Source organism: Natrix helvetica, assembly GCF_964273705.1.
Source record: "Natrix helvetica genome assembly, chromosome: 4".
Classification (NCBI taxonomy): domain Eukaryota; kingdom Metazoa; phylum Chordata; class Lepidosauria; order Squamata; family Natricidae; genus Natrix; species Natrix helvetica.
The window spans coordinates 63552331-63569463 of NC_138550.1; the positions used below are offsets into that span (position 1 = coordinate 63552331).

The 17133-nt window shown below is 37.6% G+C and overlaps 1 protein-coding gene across 1 annotated transcript in view; it reads left to right on the top strand.

The window, feature by feature from the left end:
- The window catches only part of CFAP47 (cilia and flagella associated protein 47), a 390847-nt gene extending 374397 nt beyond the window's left edge, over positions 1-16450 (top strand). Inside the window, exons 63-64 of the mRNA XM_081950234.1 lie at positions 12426-12594; positions 16017-16450. Of these exons, the coding sequence (XP_081806360.1) occupies positions 12426-12594; positions 16017-16226 (379 nt within the window). The 3' untranslated portion in view covers positions 16227-16450. The remainder of the gene's footprint in view (positions 1-12425; positions 12595-16016) is intronic.
- The last annotated feature ends 683 nt before the right edge of the window (positions 16451-17133 follow it).

Genomic DNA, 17133 nt, shown 5'->3' on the forward strand with positions numbered 1-17133 from the left:
TAAAAGATCTCTCATATAGTCTCGTTGCCCTTGAGCTGGTGTTGAAATTAACATGTTTTTGATTATCAGACGTATTTCTGAAGCTGTTTCTCTTCTTAATTCCATCATCAAATTCATATCTTGACAAGAGGGATAGAGCTCCAGATTATCAAATTCACTTTTCCATATTCCCTTCTTTCCACTTTCACCCATGAATGCTCCATTAGTAAGTTCATCTGTTATCTTATCTTTATCTTCTATATCTTCATTCTCTTCTTTAATTTTTGCAGCTCCAACCCCTTCATCTTTTGCTGTGCAAGACAATAGTCTATCCAACTTCTTCTCAAATCTCTCAAATCCTTCCAATATATTTTGAATTCCATCCAAAAAATCTTGAAAACTTAGGATTTCCTCATCTGCATATTGATACATATTTCCAAGAAGAAGAAAAAAGAAGAGAAAGGAGAAAGAAGAGAAAAAAAGTCTAAAATCCACTGCCACTCTCACCTTATATGTCTCTTTTATGTATAAAAGTACTTTTATTTTGAATTTACTTCACAAGATTCTTTTAATTTTTTTTTAAAAAGGAAGGGTTCTATCTTTTTCTTTTCCTTCCCTTGCCCAAAATATTTCACAAAGGCACCTGCAAAAGAACAGTCCGTACCTTGAGTCCTTATCAGTCTCCACAAGTAAGCTGCAAACCCTCCAGTTACAGTGTCAGTAGAATAAAAAGAAATAGCACAGAGGATACAATGTTTAAAAAAAAAACCAAGCTCTGGCTTCCGAATGGCAGATTCAACTTTCTCTTATTTGTTTCAGGCTTAAGGAAAACAAAAGTCTCTAAATGTTTTTAATAAAATTTAATAAGCAGTAGAAGGGAAGATTATTAAAATAAAAAAGGTTTTAGTTCATCCCAAAAATAAGGTACCAAAGAATAGGAGAAAAAAAATCAATTCATTCACTTAAGAGGAGAAACGGGAAGCATTACAATCACTTCAATCCACAAAACATTGTTGCAAAAGAAGGGAAAAAACTTTCTAAGGCAGTCCAATAGAGATAAATTTCGCTGCTTTATTCTTTGCTTAAAGGACTAATTTATCTTAAAAAATTGTTTTCCTTTGGGCAATCATTCTCAAAGAAAAAATCTCACCAGATGGACTCACTTTCACTGCCTTCTTTCTGGAGCCGTCTCCGACTTTGTCAGCCTGGGGGCTGTCTGTTTACCGCCGGCTTGGAGAGCTTCCCTTAAGTCAATCAGGGACTTTGCGATGTCCCTGAGACCAGCAAGGATTTGTCTCCCTGTTCACCATCTCTACAGGATGGTTTAGGTCCATATGCACCGTGCAGCGGTAAAAGTATCAACGGAGGTCTCAGACAATCGAGACTGCACGTTGTCTCATCGCGATGTTGGCTCCTCCTCCCCAACCTTTAATATTGACCCAAATGCATTTAAGATAGTTCTCATCATTGTTGTGCTCTATTTCTGTAGAGAGGTAATTATTTCTTACATATAGTGCAACTCCACCTCCTATTTTATTTTGTCTATTTTTAAAAAATAATTTAAATCCTTCTAGCTGTATGTTCCATTTGACGGATTCATCCCACCAAGTTTCTGTAATGGCAACAATATCGTACCTGCCCTCTTTTACTTGAATTTCTAATTCGGCCTGTTTATTCCTCATACTCTGTGCATTGGTATATAGACATTTGAGTCCATTTTGATTGACCCTGTGTTTACTGTCTACATAACCTGTGTTATGCCTGACTGCCCCTATTTTCTTGCTACTTGTATGATTTATGCACATGGTATGGCACTCACTATTAAATGCTTGGTTTTGCTTGACAGCGAGAGTGATAATCTTACCCGCACAAACATCTGTGTTACATGCACTGATAACCCTATAAATTTTAGATTGCTGGGGACAGAAATGTTCTGTATCTATTAATTCTCTGTCCCCGCTGTTCAGTTTAAATGTTTATCCAGAAAATCTGTGAATTTAATGCCAAGTAACTCAGTCCCTTTCTTTGATGGGTGCAAACCATCTCTTTTGTACAGTTTTTTATTGGACCAGCTGCAGACATCATGACTAATAAAACCAAAGCCTTCCCTTTTACACCATTCATTTAGCCACACATTAAACTCTGCTACACACTGGCCCTTCCCTTTTTGTTCCTTATATACTGGTAAAACCTCTGAAAAGATAAGCCTACAACTTATACTACTAAGTTCATACCCCAAGCTCTGGAAATCATTCTTCACAGAAAGTACATCTTTTTGGGACAGATCATTTGTGCCAAGATGTATAATAGCATCAACATCACAGTCCTTACTTGCATTCTTGACTATCTTAAGAATACACCTCTGCTGGCAGTAGCACCTGGCAGACACCTGACCTCTTTTAAAACCTCCATATTCTGTCCTAAATTTACATCCCTTATGATTGAATCACCAACCAGAAGGTGACTTCTCATTTTGCATACCTTGCTCTTCTTGTGCGACTGATGTGTGATACCTGGTTCCCCACTTTGCCTTTCCGAAGTAAGTTCTTCATTTTGGACCATGATCCCCTGCTTATTTGAGTCATCATTATCACAACTACCTTGATCTGTCTCTTTAGTGTCCCCATTAGGGTCAGCAAGGGCGCTATATCTGTTATGCTGGGTCACAGCAAAAGCTTTGTGTTTATGGTTCACAGGTATCACCCTGCCAGATCCCATGGTTGTCCAGACTGCTCTTCTTCTGCAGGATCTTTGCGGTAGGGAGGGCTGTTAGCGTGGCATCTCCATAGAGTGGAATGGCCGAATTGGACACCTATTTTCTGGTTGGAGAGCACAGATTTGAGATTCTAGATAGGTAATCTGTCTATGTAGACTAATAATTTGTTTACAAAGGGGACAGTATCCAAATTTGAAAAGAGTACTGCGAAAGACAGGTGCAAGACAGCTATTACATTGTACTAAAGCGGTCATTTTGAAATAAATAAAATCACAATTTCAAGCACACTAATCCAGAATGTATTATTACTATTTTGGTTTATGGACATATGATTCCATAACCTGCTCCTCTTTTTCTCTCTGCTTCCCCCCTTCCAGCCAGCAGCTCCAATCACAAGCCACAGGAAAGTCCTAATGAAATGGAGTTAAAGGGCCACTACTTGCTCCTCTTTTTCTCTCTGCTTCCCCTGTACCTTGTAGCTTATTTGTTTGACTATCACTATTTATTCCTTCACTTTCAATGAACTATACTAAATATTGGGATCATTTATATTATAACAATTCATTTCATCATCTTCAATCTATTCAATGATAATATATCTTTATATTATATTCAATGCCATTCATTATTTTTGTATAGGTAATATTCTCTAGTATCTTTCATTTCCATGATTTTTTATCTAACTATTGATAAAATAAATCCCATGTCTTATAAATTAGTTTATCTTCTTGTTCTCTAATTTCAAATGTCAATTTACTCATTTCTGCATATTCCATTATTTTGTAAAGAACTTCCTCCTGCGTTGGTATTTTCTCACTTTTCAAATTTTTAGCAAATACAATTCTAGCTGCTGTTAACACATTTACAATCAAATATTTCAAGTCTCTATTGTATGTTTCCGGTATAATTCCCAATAAAAAGATTTCTGGTTTAAAGTCTATATGTTTTTGTATCATTTTTTTCAACTAGATGTGGATTTTAGTCCAATATCTTTTAGCTTCTATGCAAGTCCACCAGATATGGTAATATGAACCCGGTATCTGATGACATTTCCAACACTTTTCCGATTTATACTTGAACATTCTTGCTATTCTCGTTGGGGATAGGTGCCACCTATAAAACATCTTATACAAATTTTCTTTTTATGCTGTTGTCATTGTCATTTTATAATTTTGAGACCACAATTTCTGCCAATTCTCTAAGTCAATCCCATGTCCAAAGTTTTTCCCCCAAGCAATCATAGATTCTTCAACTTGTTCTTCTTCTAGCTTAACTTCTAATAAATATCCATATAATTTTTTAATTACCTTTTCATCTGTACCTATCAAAAAATTTTCTAACAGTCATTTTATCATGGAAACCTTCCATTTTAAAATCTTTATCGTATCTGGAATGTATTTGCACAAATGAAAACCAATTTATCTTTATACCCTGCTGTTCCAGTTCTTGCATAGATTTAAGTTCACCCTTTGCATTCAATATTTCACCATATCTAACTGTTTGTTCCTTTTTGTATATTATTGGATAGGAAAAAGCTTCAATAGTTGATAACCTGACAGATAAATAATGTTGCCTTTTAATCTTCTCCCAATTTAATAGCAAAGCCTCGTGTATATAATGTCTTCTAAAATACCCCTGTGCTTTAGTTCCCTTGTACCATAGGAAAGTGTGCCGTCCCAACAACAAATTATGTCCTTCTACAGGCAATAATCTAGAATTTCTTAATGTTATCCATTCCTTAACCCACATCAAGCTTGTTGCCTGAAAATATAATTCCCAGTTAGATAGACCAAATCCTCCTCTTATTCTAGCATCTTGTAACAATTTTAGTTTTATTCTCACTTTCTTTCCCTGTCCAATATACTTCAACACTATTTTGTTTAAATCGTCAAACTAATCTTTCCCTAATCTAATTGGAATTGTCTGGAACAAATATAAAATCCTGGGTAGTATGTTCATCTTGGTTGTTGATATTCTCCCTATTATTGATAGTTGTAAATTTCCCCATTTTGCCAAATCTGTCGCAATCTGTTGTTTAAGTTTATGGTAATTGTTCTCTCTAAGTGTACTACATCTAGCTGTCAAATATATCCCCAAATACTTGATCTTATTCATGACTTGGATCTTCAAAGCTCCTGTCAATTCTTCCTTTTGTCTTAATAAGATGTTCCTTGTCAAAATCTTTGTTTTGTCTTTATATATTTTCAAACCTGCAACTTTCCCATATTCCTCTATTTTTCTACCAATTTAGGTGCAGTTTCTAATGGGTCCTCTTAAGATGAAGACCAGGTCAACTGCAAATGCCTGCAATTTATATTCTTCCTTTTTAATTTTCATTCCTTTTATGTCTTTTTCTTCTCTGATGTTTCTATTTAGGACTTCTAATGTTAAGACAAACAACAGAGGCGATAGTGGACAACCTTGTCTCGTCCCTTTCTTTATTTCAATAGAACCTGTCAATTCTCCATTTATCATTATCTTTCCTGTTTGTTTATGGTATATAGTTTGTATGGCTTGAGTAAATTTCTTACCAAAGCCCATCTATTCCAGCTGTAACAACATAAATTGCCAGTTCACATTGTCAAAGGCTTTCTGTGCATCTAAAAACATCAAAGCCATTTGTTTTTCAGGATGTGCCTCATAGTATTCCAAAGTGTCCAGGATTATTCTCATATTATCTTTAATTTGTCTCTTTGTTAGGAACCCATTTTTATCAGGGTGAATAAAATTGTTTAAGTATTTTTTGAGTCATTCGGCCAGTATTGAAGCAAATATAGTCTGAATTTAGCAGAGAAATAGGTCTATAGTTCTTAATTTGAAGTGGATCGGCCTCCTCTTTTGGTACAAGTGTAATATATGCTTCTGACCACGATTTGGGTATCCTCATCTTTGACATAATCTCATTTATAACATCTAGTAATGGAAGACATAATGATTCCTTCAATGTCTTATAAAATTCCACTGGCAATCCATCCAGACCTGGAGCTTTTCCATTGTTTTGTTTTTTAAGTGCTTCAGTTAACTCCATCATCGTAATGTTGCCTTTCAAGTATCATATTAGTATCTTAAGGTATCTGGGGTAGATTCACTTTTTGCAAATACTGTTTGACTCCTCCGTCTTCTATATTCTCTTGTTCATACAATTTTCCAGAGTAATCTTGTATAATTTTTTTCTTCTCTTCATTTCCATAACAAATTTGCCCTTGATCATCTATTAATTGCATTATTTTTCTTGATTCTCTCTCTTTTTTCAATTTGTATGCTAACCATCTGTCTGGTTTGTTTGCATTTTCAAAGTAATTCTGTTTTGTGCTAATTCCTCCTTTTCCATTAACCCCATTTTATGTTTAAACCAAATTCCATTCATTTCTTGCTGGTGGAGCAACTCATTTAGTTTTATTTTGTCCCTCTTTTGTCCAATAATCCCAAAACCATATATTCAAACCTAAAGTCACTTCTCAAAAAGTTCAATATTCATGAATCTGTATATCCCAAAGCTAACTTTTCCCCTTTCTCTTCTTCTCTCCCCCCCACCCCCAAAGTTGGTGGACCAGCAGCAACAACGGTAAAGAGCTCTTCCAAAAGTAAACAAATTTTTCCTTTTTCCTTTTACATTTTTAATTCACTTTTGACCCATTTTTTAATCCATATCTGACTTTTTACAATAGCACATAGTGAGCCTACCTATTTGTTTTTAGCTATATTTTACAGGCTTGGCTTTTACAGGCCAAGAGGCCTCTTACAAGCCAACAGGCCTGAGAGGAGAGGTAGAGAAAGGGGCCTAGTTCCTACAATAATCTTCACTTAAAACCTCCCAGTTTGCATTTCCACTTTTCTGCCCATCATGCAAGCCTAGACTGGACAAATTTTTTGTCCTACTTGAATGGGTGGACACCATAGAAGCGCATACCTTGAAGAAAAAGAAAAAACGCAGAAAAGCAAAGGACCAATATCCTGAAATCCTATCGCAACCCAACTACCCCAGTTGCAGGAAAGGAGGGAAAGGAAGAAAGCATAAAAGTAGAGGAAGTAAGAGAGGGGAATTACGAGTAGGAGAAAGGGTAAGAAGGAGGAGAAGAGAGGAGGAAGGGAGGAAAGAGGGAAAGAAGAAGGGAGGAAGGAGAAGAGGAAAGAAGAAGGCAGAGAAGGGAGGTAGAGAAGATAGAAGGAGAAAGGTTGTTGCAAAATAAAATGGGGTGGCAAGAAAGTGACCCAAACTGTATTCTATATATTTGTAAGAAAATAACAATAAATGATTAATGATAATGATATAATTATTGGTAATTATAAGAGTGTATATTTGTGATTGAACTTGAAAGAGAAAATAAAACTTTTTTAAAAATAAAAAATAAAAATAAACAATGCACAACATTTGCCTAATAAATTAAGGTTAAGCTTACCACCACCATCAAGGTTAAGAGCACTCCTGCAAACAGCCCCAAACCAGGTTGAAGATCCATCCAGGCAGGGTAAGCAAGTTTGTGAATGCAGCTGCAGGCAACTTAGTTAAGGGGGCTGTGGGAATAAAGCCACTGTGTGTCTCTGTGTATGTGTATGTATGATTGTATAGCAGCAGAGGTTGTCCAGCCTCCAGGTTGTGATTCTTCTCAGACCCAAAATTTAGGAGCAGACAAGATGTTGGCTGCCTCTATAAAAAAGATGTGGAGACTCTACTCTAGAAAAAGTGCAAAGAAGAGCAAACAAGAGGATTAGGGGACTGGAAGCACAAACATATGAAGAACAGTTGCAGGAACTGGGTAATGAAAAGTGTCATAAGTTGAATGAAAAGAAGGACTTAAGGGTGATATTATAGCAGTCTTCCAATATCTGAGGGGCTACCACCAAGAAGAGGGGAGTAGAAGTAAAGTAAAGTCTTAACACTTAGGCAAGAAAAACCAAAAGTACAAATATAGACTGGGTCAAACCAGCAGTGTGCAGTGGCAGCCAAAAAAGCCAATGCAATCCTAAACTGCATTAACAGAGGGATACAATCAAGATGAAGGGCGGTACTAACCTCACTTTATACCAGAGTGAGTGATTAAGTGTGTGAGTGAGTGAGAGACAGTGAGTTAGTGAGTGAGTGATACACACACACAGAGAGAGACACACACACAGAGAGAGTGAGAGATGGGGGGGAGGGAGAGAGAGAGAGAGAGACAGAAAGAGAGAGAAAGAGAGAGAAAGGAAGAATTGGCCGCTGTTTTGTTTTTTCTTTCCTTTTTTTCTTTTTGAAAGAAAGGCACTCTTTCCACTTAGAGATGGAAGCCTGCTCTTAAACTTCCCAGAGGGAGTCTTGCCTTAAGTAACAGGGGAAGACTGACTGGCAAAGTTGAGGGTCAGTCTTTTTATATTCGGTCTTTTTATATTCAGCTGTGGTTGATGTGAATACTGCCCTCTTGTGATAGTAACAGGTATGTAAAAAAACAACACAGAGAATGGTAAATCACAGGAAACTTTAATGAACTGTATTGATTGAACTATGCCATGTATCATCTTTTGTATTATTAAAGCTATTGTTATATATTAATTTCGTTAGCAAACCATCCCATGACAGTGGATCATGTGTAGAGAAAAACATTAGGAAAAGAAAATATAGTGAGGATTTTTTACAGTATGGTTTTACCTCAATAATTACAGCAGGAATTGAGAAGCGCAATGTGTTATTTGTTGTGAAGTTCTATCAGCCGAATCTATGAAGGTGAACAAACTAAAACACCATTTTGATAGCAAGCATCCAAGCTTTGCCAGCAAGGATACCAGCTATTTTAGAAGCAAAGCTGATAGACTCAAGAAAGCCAGACTTGACGCTGGTGGCAAGTACCACAAACAAAATGTAGCAGCCATTGAAGCTTCATATTTGGTGGCATAAAGAATCGCCAGAGCTATGAAACCTCACACCATTGCTGAGGATTTGCTGTTGCCAGTGGCCAAAGACATTGTTTGAGTTATAATCGGAGACAAATTTGTTACGAAATTGAGTGCAATTTCCTTATCTAATGACACTGTCCGCAGAAGAATAGATGACATGTCTGCTGATATTCTTGATCAGGTAATCCAGGAAATTAAATCTGCTCCACTTCCAATATTTAGTATCCAGCTTGATGAATCTACAGATGTTGCAAACTGTTCATAGTTACTGGTTTACGTGAGGTATATTAATGATGGCGACTTTAAAGATGAGTTTCTTTTTTGCAAACCTCTTGAAACAACAACTACTGCACGTGATGTATTTGACACAGTTGGTTCATTTCTAAAAGAGCATAAGATTTCTTGGGAAAAGGTCTGTGGTGTTTGCACAGATGGTGCTCCAGCTATGCTAGGATGTCGATCTGGATTTCAACGTTTGGTACTGAATGAATCACCAAAAGTCATTGGAACTCACTGTATGATTCATCGGCAAATATTAGCAACGAAGACTCTGCCACAAGAATTACAAGAAGTAATGAAAAGTGTCATAAGTTGTGTCAATTTTGTAAAGGCGAGCAGTTTAAACAGTTGACTGTTTTCGCAATTGCGCAACGAATTGGATGCGCCAAACAATGCTCTGCTATTTCACACTGAAGTGAGATGGTTATCGAGAGGAAAAGTTTTAAAACGTGTTTTTGAGCTTCATGATGAACTCAAAATGTTTTTTAATCAGAAAGCAAGACCGCAGTTCGAAGCACTTTTCAGCGATAAAAGTGAACTGCAGAAAATAGCTTACTTAGTTGCCATCTTTGCCATCTTGAATGAGTTAAATTTATAACTGTAAGGACCAAATGCAACTTGCCTCGATTTGTCTGAAAAGATCCAATCATTCCAAATGAAACTTCAGCTTTGGCAAAAAAAAAGTTGGATGAAAATAAAATTTACATGTTGCCTACCCTATCTGCTTTCTTTGAGGAACATGACATTGAACCAGACAAAAGGATTATGATGATAATTTCTGTGAAAGAACATTTGCGCATGCTTGCAGACGAAATTTCATCGTACTTTCCAAATCTACCTGGCACCCCATTTGCACTTGCCAGAAGCCCATTCACAGTCAAGGTTGAAGATGTTCCTGAGACAGCACAAGAGCAGTTCATTGAACTTATTAACAGTGTTGCAGCGAGAACTGATTTCTCTACAATGGCAGTTACAAAATTCTGGATCAAGTATTTGCAGTCATATTCTGTTCTGAGACTGTGTTGCGCCTTCTTCTTCCATTTCCAACAACATATCTTTGTGAAACAGGGTTTTCCAGCTTGTTGGTTATCAAGTCTAAATACAGAAGAAGACTTGTTGTGGAAGATGATCTTCGTTGTGCTCTTGCAAAGACTGCCCCGAGAATTTCTGATCTGGTGAAAAAGAAGCAATCTCAACCTTCTCACTGACATTGGCTTTTTACGCATACTATCACAAAATGTAGCAATATAGTTTACTGTTGTTATATTAAGACTGTTCCCCATGCTATACCATGCTTCAAGACAAAATTTCATTTATTTGTAATTAGAAATAAATATTTCACAATATATAATTACATATTATTTTTGTGATTAATCACTATGCTTTAATTATGTTCAATTTATAACAATATCTGCATATCAGATATTTACATTACGATTCATAACAGTAGCAAAAGTACAATTATAGAGTAGCAACAAAAAATTTTTTATGGTTGGGGGTCACCATAACATGAGGAACTGTATTAAAGGGTCACGGCATTAGGAAGGTTGAGAACCATTGATATAGAAGATATTAGATATTTAGTTTGTTCAGAAGTTATAACTAAAATATTGAAATATATTTTAAAAATATATACTTGAATATATTAGTATAGTGCATGTATATCACCTGGTAATAGAATGGGGGATACAGTGAAACCTCAATTTACTAGACATCCATTTATCAGGTTTCAGCTGCAAGTAGACAAATTTCTAATAGATATCCTTCCTAAATAGCAGAAATTTCTGTGGCTATCTGAATGGAGTGGAGAGCTTAGACAAATATTTTACCTTTATTTTAGGAAATCTCTGGCAATTTACATAATTTGCACTAAAGCAGGTAATGCAAATAATGTTACTTTATTTATTTTACACAATGACAGACAGACCCAGTGCATAATCTGGGAGTTTTTCTGCACTCACAACTCTTGCTTAAGGAGTAGGTGGCAGTCATGGCCAGGAGGCCTTTTGCACAATTGCATATTGTGCGCCAGTCATGTCCTTTCTTGGATCAACAATACCTGCTCAGAGTTACTCATGCTGGAGTCACATCCCATCTTGATTATTGCAATGTGCTCTACAAGGGGCTGCCTTTCAAATATATCCAGAAGCTTCAATAGGTTCAAAATGCAGTGGCCCATGTGGTTTTATGCAGGCCTAAGTACCGTATTTTTCGCACTATAAGACACACTCCCCCCCCCCAAAAAAAAAGTCTGTGCGTCTTATAGAGCAAATATTGGGCTGGGAAGGGAGCTTGATGGCATTTGCTGCTGCTGCCAGTCACTACTGCTGCCTGTCACCGCTGGAGCCTTCGCTGCTGAGCAGCTGAGCAGGAGTTGGATTGGCTTCCTGGAATACTACTGATCAGATGTGTGGCAGGGATTGCTGCTGTTGGTCATTGCTGTTAGCCACCACCAATTGCTGCTGTTCACTGCCGCTGGTGGCAACGATAGGCGGTGATAGGCAGCAGTGTTGGTGATCCCCGCTGCCTAGAACAGCTGATTGGCAGTATTCCAGGAGGCCAATCCAACCACTTATCAGCTGCTCAGCAGCGAAGGTTGCAGTGTTCCCCAGCAGTGGCAGCAGCTCAGCTTAGTTGACCGGTGGTGGGCGCAATAGAGCAGAGCCCTGACAAGCCACATTCTGGGGCTGTAATAATGTGCTGAAGCTGACCGGCTATTTGCTGTGTGATACAAGGACACTAGCCAGATGAATACTGGATGGATGCTGGGAGGCAGAGGCAGAATTTTTTTTCTTGTTTTCCCCCTCTAAAGTTAATGTGTGTCTTATGGTCTGGTGCATCTTATAGTGCAAAAAATACGATATGTACATGTGTCATTTCTCTTGCAGGAGCTTCTTTGACCACTGATTTGCTTCCAGGTCCAATTCAAGATGCTGGTTGTCACCTTTAAAGCCCTATATGGCCTGGGAGCAGGTTATTTGAATGACCGTCCTCTCCCAGTCACCTCCCATTGTGGGGAAGCAGGGATGCTTTGAGTCTGCTTTCCTAAGGAGTTACATTTAGTGGAACCAAGAAGCTTTTTATGTAGTAAAATTCCCTGCAGATATAAGATTGGCCCCCTCTTTTGCAAAACCCTGAAGATCTGGCTTTGCCAAAGGGCCAAGGGAACCCAAAGTGGGATGGAGTCCATGAAGTAGCTTATTTGTCTTTGTTGTTGTTGCTGAGGGATGGGGGATTATCACTTCTTGTTGTTTTATTTATGAGATTTTTATCTTTGTAAGCATGTCCAGAGTCATTGAGAATGAGTTCTGTGGCCGTATAAATTTTCTTAAATAAATATATAAATACAAATTTCATCATGCAAATTATATACTGCCATAATATTGTACTTCCTTTTCCAAAGCAGTCATTTCTCTTACTATTCTGCAAATATTTCAAGAAAATCAGAGATGACAAAGGTGAAAAACAGGATGCTAGGTGATAGTATTAATGTTTAATTGCTGATATTCTATAGCAGAACACAAATTACTTTGAATTATTGTTGCATATGCTAACTGTTGGCCAATTTATTTTTCTTTGTTAGATACCCAGAGCCTTACACAGCATACTTTCTACCAGGCAGTGATTCTGAATTCACTGTATCTCCTCAAGCTGGGAAGCTTCTTCCACTTGACACAGCAGGAACCTGCATTACTGTTGGATTCAAGCCCAGAATGTACAGCAAAAACCACAAAGCAACTCTGGTAATACAGGTGAGCCCTAAGAATGAGATTCTTGATTACCACACTTGTAGATTGAAGGATATTTTTCCTCCCTGATGAATATGAAGACAATATTTCTATAGCTAAATTTTCATGTTTCACTGTACAAAAGCAACTGAGAAAAAATTTATTTCCTAATAAATTAGGAAAATATTGTAATTATATTCATTTTTTGTGTTGTATTTGCAGAATTATAAATTGATAAGAAATAAATCAGTTTATGAAATGTAAACATATTGTTTTCATTGTATTACAAGAAAACCTTGATTTAATGAGCTACTGTTACTCCTACAAGTTTGTTAAATTCATTCTTAGTGACTTATGTAATTTACATGAAGCCTTTAATATACAAATAACATTTGGGTCAAATTCAATAATTTGTGTAGAGATAGTTGTCAACTTATAACCATTTGTTTAGCAACCACTTGAAGTTACAACTGTACTGAAAAATATGGCTTATAACCTGTCCTCACATTTAAAACTGTTGCAGCAGTCATGTGATCATGATTTCCATGCTTATCAACTGTTGCACATTTACAGTAATTTTAGCATCCCACAGCCATGTGATCACTATTTGCATCTTTCTCAGCTGGTTTCCAACAAACAAAGTAAAGAAGGAAGCATGTTGCAAATCATGGTCATATGATACCTCATTTATGACAGCACCACTTAATGACAATTTTTGTGGTTATAAGTCAAGAACTAGTTGTAATAATATTGCTCATTGCAAATTACAATGCAGACTAATGTAAATGTAAATACCTTGTCCAGACAATTTGAGATATGGAAATTTGCCCATTTCATCCAAAACCCTATATTAAATGGGGTATATTAAAGTGAGTTTTACTTTATTTTAACAATTACCATAGGTATGTTCATAAGGGAATATTTGAAATCAGAGCTTCCATGCATGGCGGTTTTTTGTTATTTTTTTTAATTCTGTGAGGGTTTTTCTTCCATATGTCTTAAACATGGAGAATGTTAGCTCAGCCTTTTTTTAAGGTGATTCTTCTTTCGCCAGCTGTGAGATTTGATTCCCTCAGGATTCCCTCAGTTGTGTGAAACTCAGTTCTACTCATGCCTTAGGAAGAAACCAATATCATAAACGGCTTAGAAGTTATCATACACACACACACACACACACACACTATAAACAAATCATCCTTGAATTAGAAGAACAGAAAGGTGATTCAAGTTATTTTCCTAAAGAGGTTAAAAAAGAGCCACTGCTGAAAGGATACCAATGTTTCCTTATAATTAAAGTGACATTTTAAAACTGTACATAAAATCTGGGAGGAAGAGAGTCCTGAAACTATAAAGTGTTTTAGTAAATCATTTATTTTAAGTCTGAAGTATGGTTAGAATTGAATATGTCTCATTTTAAAGATGCTTATTGATGCTGTACCCTTTACTCCAGTACAACATAAGCTGTTTTTCAAATATGACTTGAGTATAATTTTGGTAATGTTGATCATAGAATTAAATTCAACTGGCTGATATTTCTTCCTATAGTCTTCTACTGGCTTTTAAAAAGCAAGCGATGAGAATGATCCAATTTCTCTGTACACTATGTAGAGTTCACATAAAATACAAATTTCAATAATAGTTAATATTATGACCTGCTCTCTTTTTCTGAGAGCACTATTGATGAAACTGCATTCATTTGTTGCAAACCAGAGGTGGGTTCTTACCAGTTCAGACCGGTTCGGCCGAATAGGTGTAACTTAGAGGCCTGGATCGCTGGAACTGGCAGCAACCTAGGCCTGCCACTCCCTGGAACCAGTTCCCTGGTTGCTCGCCCCACCCACCAGCCCCACCAGTCACTCCTTTCCTCCCAGGCATCTTTCCTGCCTAAGCTGCCATGTGGTGCCTGCCCTGTGCCTCCACTGAGCTGCCTCCTCCTGCCTACAGGTAAGTCTCAGTAGCCCCTCCTCCCTGGAGCTTGCTGTTCACCCCCTACCATCCCCACCAGGCTCGCAACCTTATCTTCCCCCATCCCTTCCATGATCCCCACAAGCCCCATTTTGGCTCCTAGCAGACTTCAGGCAGGCCTGCTAGGCCCAAACTAAGGCATAGGGGGTGTCAAGCAAGCCTCCCTGCAGCCCCCTGGAAGCAAAAATAGGAGAAAGAAAGAAATCCTCACCATTTGGGGATTCCCAAGTGCATGGAGCAGAAGTCTGCAAACTTGGCAAATTTAAGATGTGTGGACTTCAACTCCCAAAATTCACCTCTGCTGGCTGGAGAATCCTGGGAGTTGAAGTCCATAAGTCTTAACGTTGCCAGGTTTGAAGACCTCTGCTAGCTGCTATCCTTAACCTAATCAATAGTGGAGGTCTAAGAATGCCAGATGATCAATGGACATGTTCTCAGTTTCAAAACATCTGGCTTTTCTTCCTCCTACCAAAGACCTTCTGGGGTTCTTCACAGGAAGGGAGAAAGGCAGAAAAAGGATAGGAAAGAAAGACCACAAACCTGCCACTAGATGCTGTTTCAGAGGATGCTTTGAAACAGCACAGCAATACAAGGCTGGAAAGGACCTCAGAGGTCATCTAGTCCAACCACCTGATCCAGCAGAAGACCTTATATCATCTTGGTTATTTTGGTGCCTCTAACACAGAGGAGAAGTCCCCAGAAATCCCCAGGCATTGCCAACCTCTTCCCCCCTAGTTAAAATACAACCTAGAGCAAAAACTTCATACAGTATTAAAAAGAATAGAAAGGGGGCTGCTGTGTATTGTTTAATGGACTGCTAAATTGGCAAAATGGATGGCTAAATTGGCCACGCCCACTTGGTGACATGACTGCCAAGCCACGCCCATAAAATAAGCCATACCCACAGACTCAGTAGTAAAAAAAATTGAAACCCACCACTGTTCTAAACTGCTAAACTAAAGTTGTGCAAGCTCTTAAGTACGGCTTATTTTGGGGTAGGACTTATTTTCAGGGAAAGGGGAGTACTCGCTGTTTGCTTTTTCAATGCCATATTATGAGTTAACCCATTAACTCAAACTAAGATGCTAAAAGTTTATGCTATTTTTTGTGCTTACCCTCAATAGTAACTGAGATACAAATAAAGCCACCACCTTATCTGTTAGTTTTGTGTACTTCCTACTGGGCAATAATCTCCTTGAAACATAAATCCAAACTGTGGCACTTTAACAAGTGCACAGATTACCTGGGGTGCTAGACAGTGTGCATATTTGAACATGCTGCTCTTAGTACATAAAACAAAATGCTCTTTCTTATTATGGGTAGTAATGCTTTCTTTACACTATGGTGCAGTTTCAACAGTGTAGCACTCCCACATGGAAAACAATGAAAGACATAATTACAGGCATTGTGCCAGATACCTGTATATGCTTCACAGCAACAAATGATAAACTTTTATTGAATCTTTTCTTCTATGTTTTTAGACTGCAGCAATCCAATGGATGTATGAAATTAATGGTCTATTCCCAAAGACTATCCCACCCACTGCTTCAGCAAAAGTAATTTGCAGGAATACATACATGAGATCAGCAACAGTGCGACAGCACAATTTTGTACGGGAAAATATGAAAATTTTGTCCACCAGTGTGTCCTCCCCAATTAAAGGGGCACCTCTCATTTTAAGAACAAAATAAACTTTTATGCAAGATAATGTTTTATCTTATGAAAAATATTGATATGTAGACTTTTGTTTCATTAATTTGGAAAAAAATGTGTAACACTTTTTATGTTCTTGGGATCTAGTGGCTGTGATGAAGAGGAGAGTCTTGCAATTTTCACAATGCCTAACACTGTGGAATTATATAGTACTTCATCTATTTTTAGGGTAGAAACAAAATTCAATGTTAGCTAACTATAAGACATTGCAAAGCATGATTTGGGCTGTTCATGCACACAAATAGGAGCATCAAAGTTATTATGGCATCCTTTATTTTTTCATATCCATAAAATACAGATTGCTGACCATCAAGTTTTTAATTAAATTTTTTGAATAAAACTTGTAAATTAAAGATAGTTTTTTTCATAAGTTTCTCAGAGAGCTTTATCACATTTTGTAGAACTTGTGAAGGTAAACAGTTCCTTTCAAAGGACAAAAGAAGCAGATGTGGATGAGGAATAGAACTAAGTCCCTGATCGGTTCCAAAAAGGCTTTCCAGAACTTGGATGTGAATTGGACCAGTCTGTCATTGGATTTGAATTGGACCAATATGTCGTGGGGCCCCATGCAAGCAGTATATGTGGACCAAAAAACAACTTACCCAAAGCTTTGGCCATAGGTATCTTTTGGCATGGGACAAAGTGAACCTGCTTTGAGAAAAGGTCTGTAACAACCCAGGTCACCGTGTTTCCAGAACTCTTGGGCAATTCTAGAATGAAATCCATGGAGATCTCTCTCCATGGTACTGAAGGATTGGCTACTGGCTGCAGTAGACCAGGAGTTTTCCCCTGCTTGCATTAAGCAGCAAATGGACCAGCTTGCTACATAGCTTTCTATGTCATTTTTAAATGCGGGCTACCAGAATTTGTTTCAGTAAATGAAAC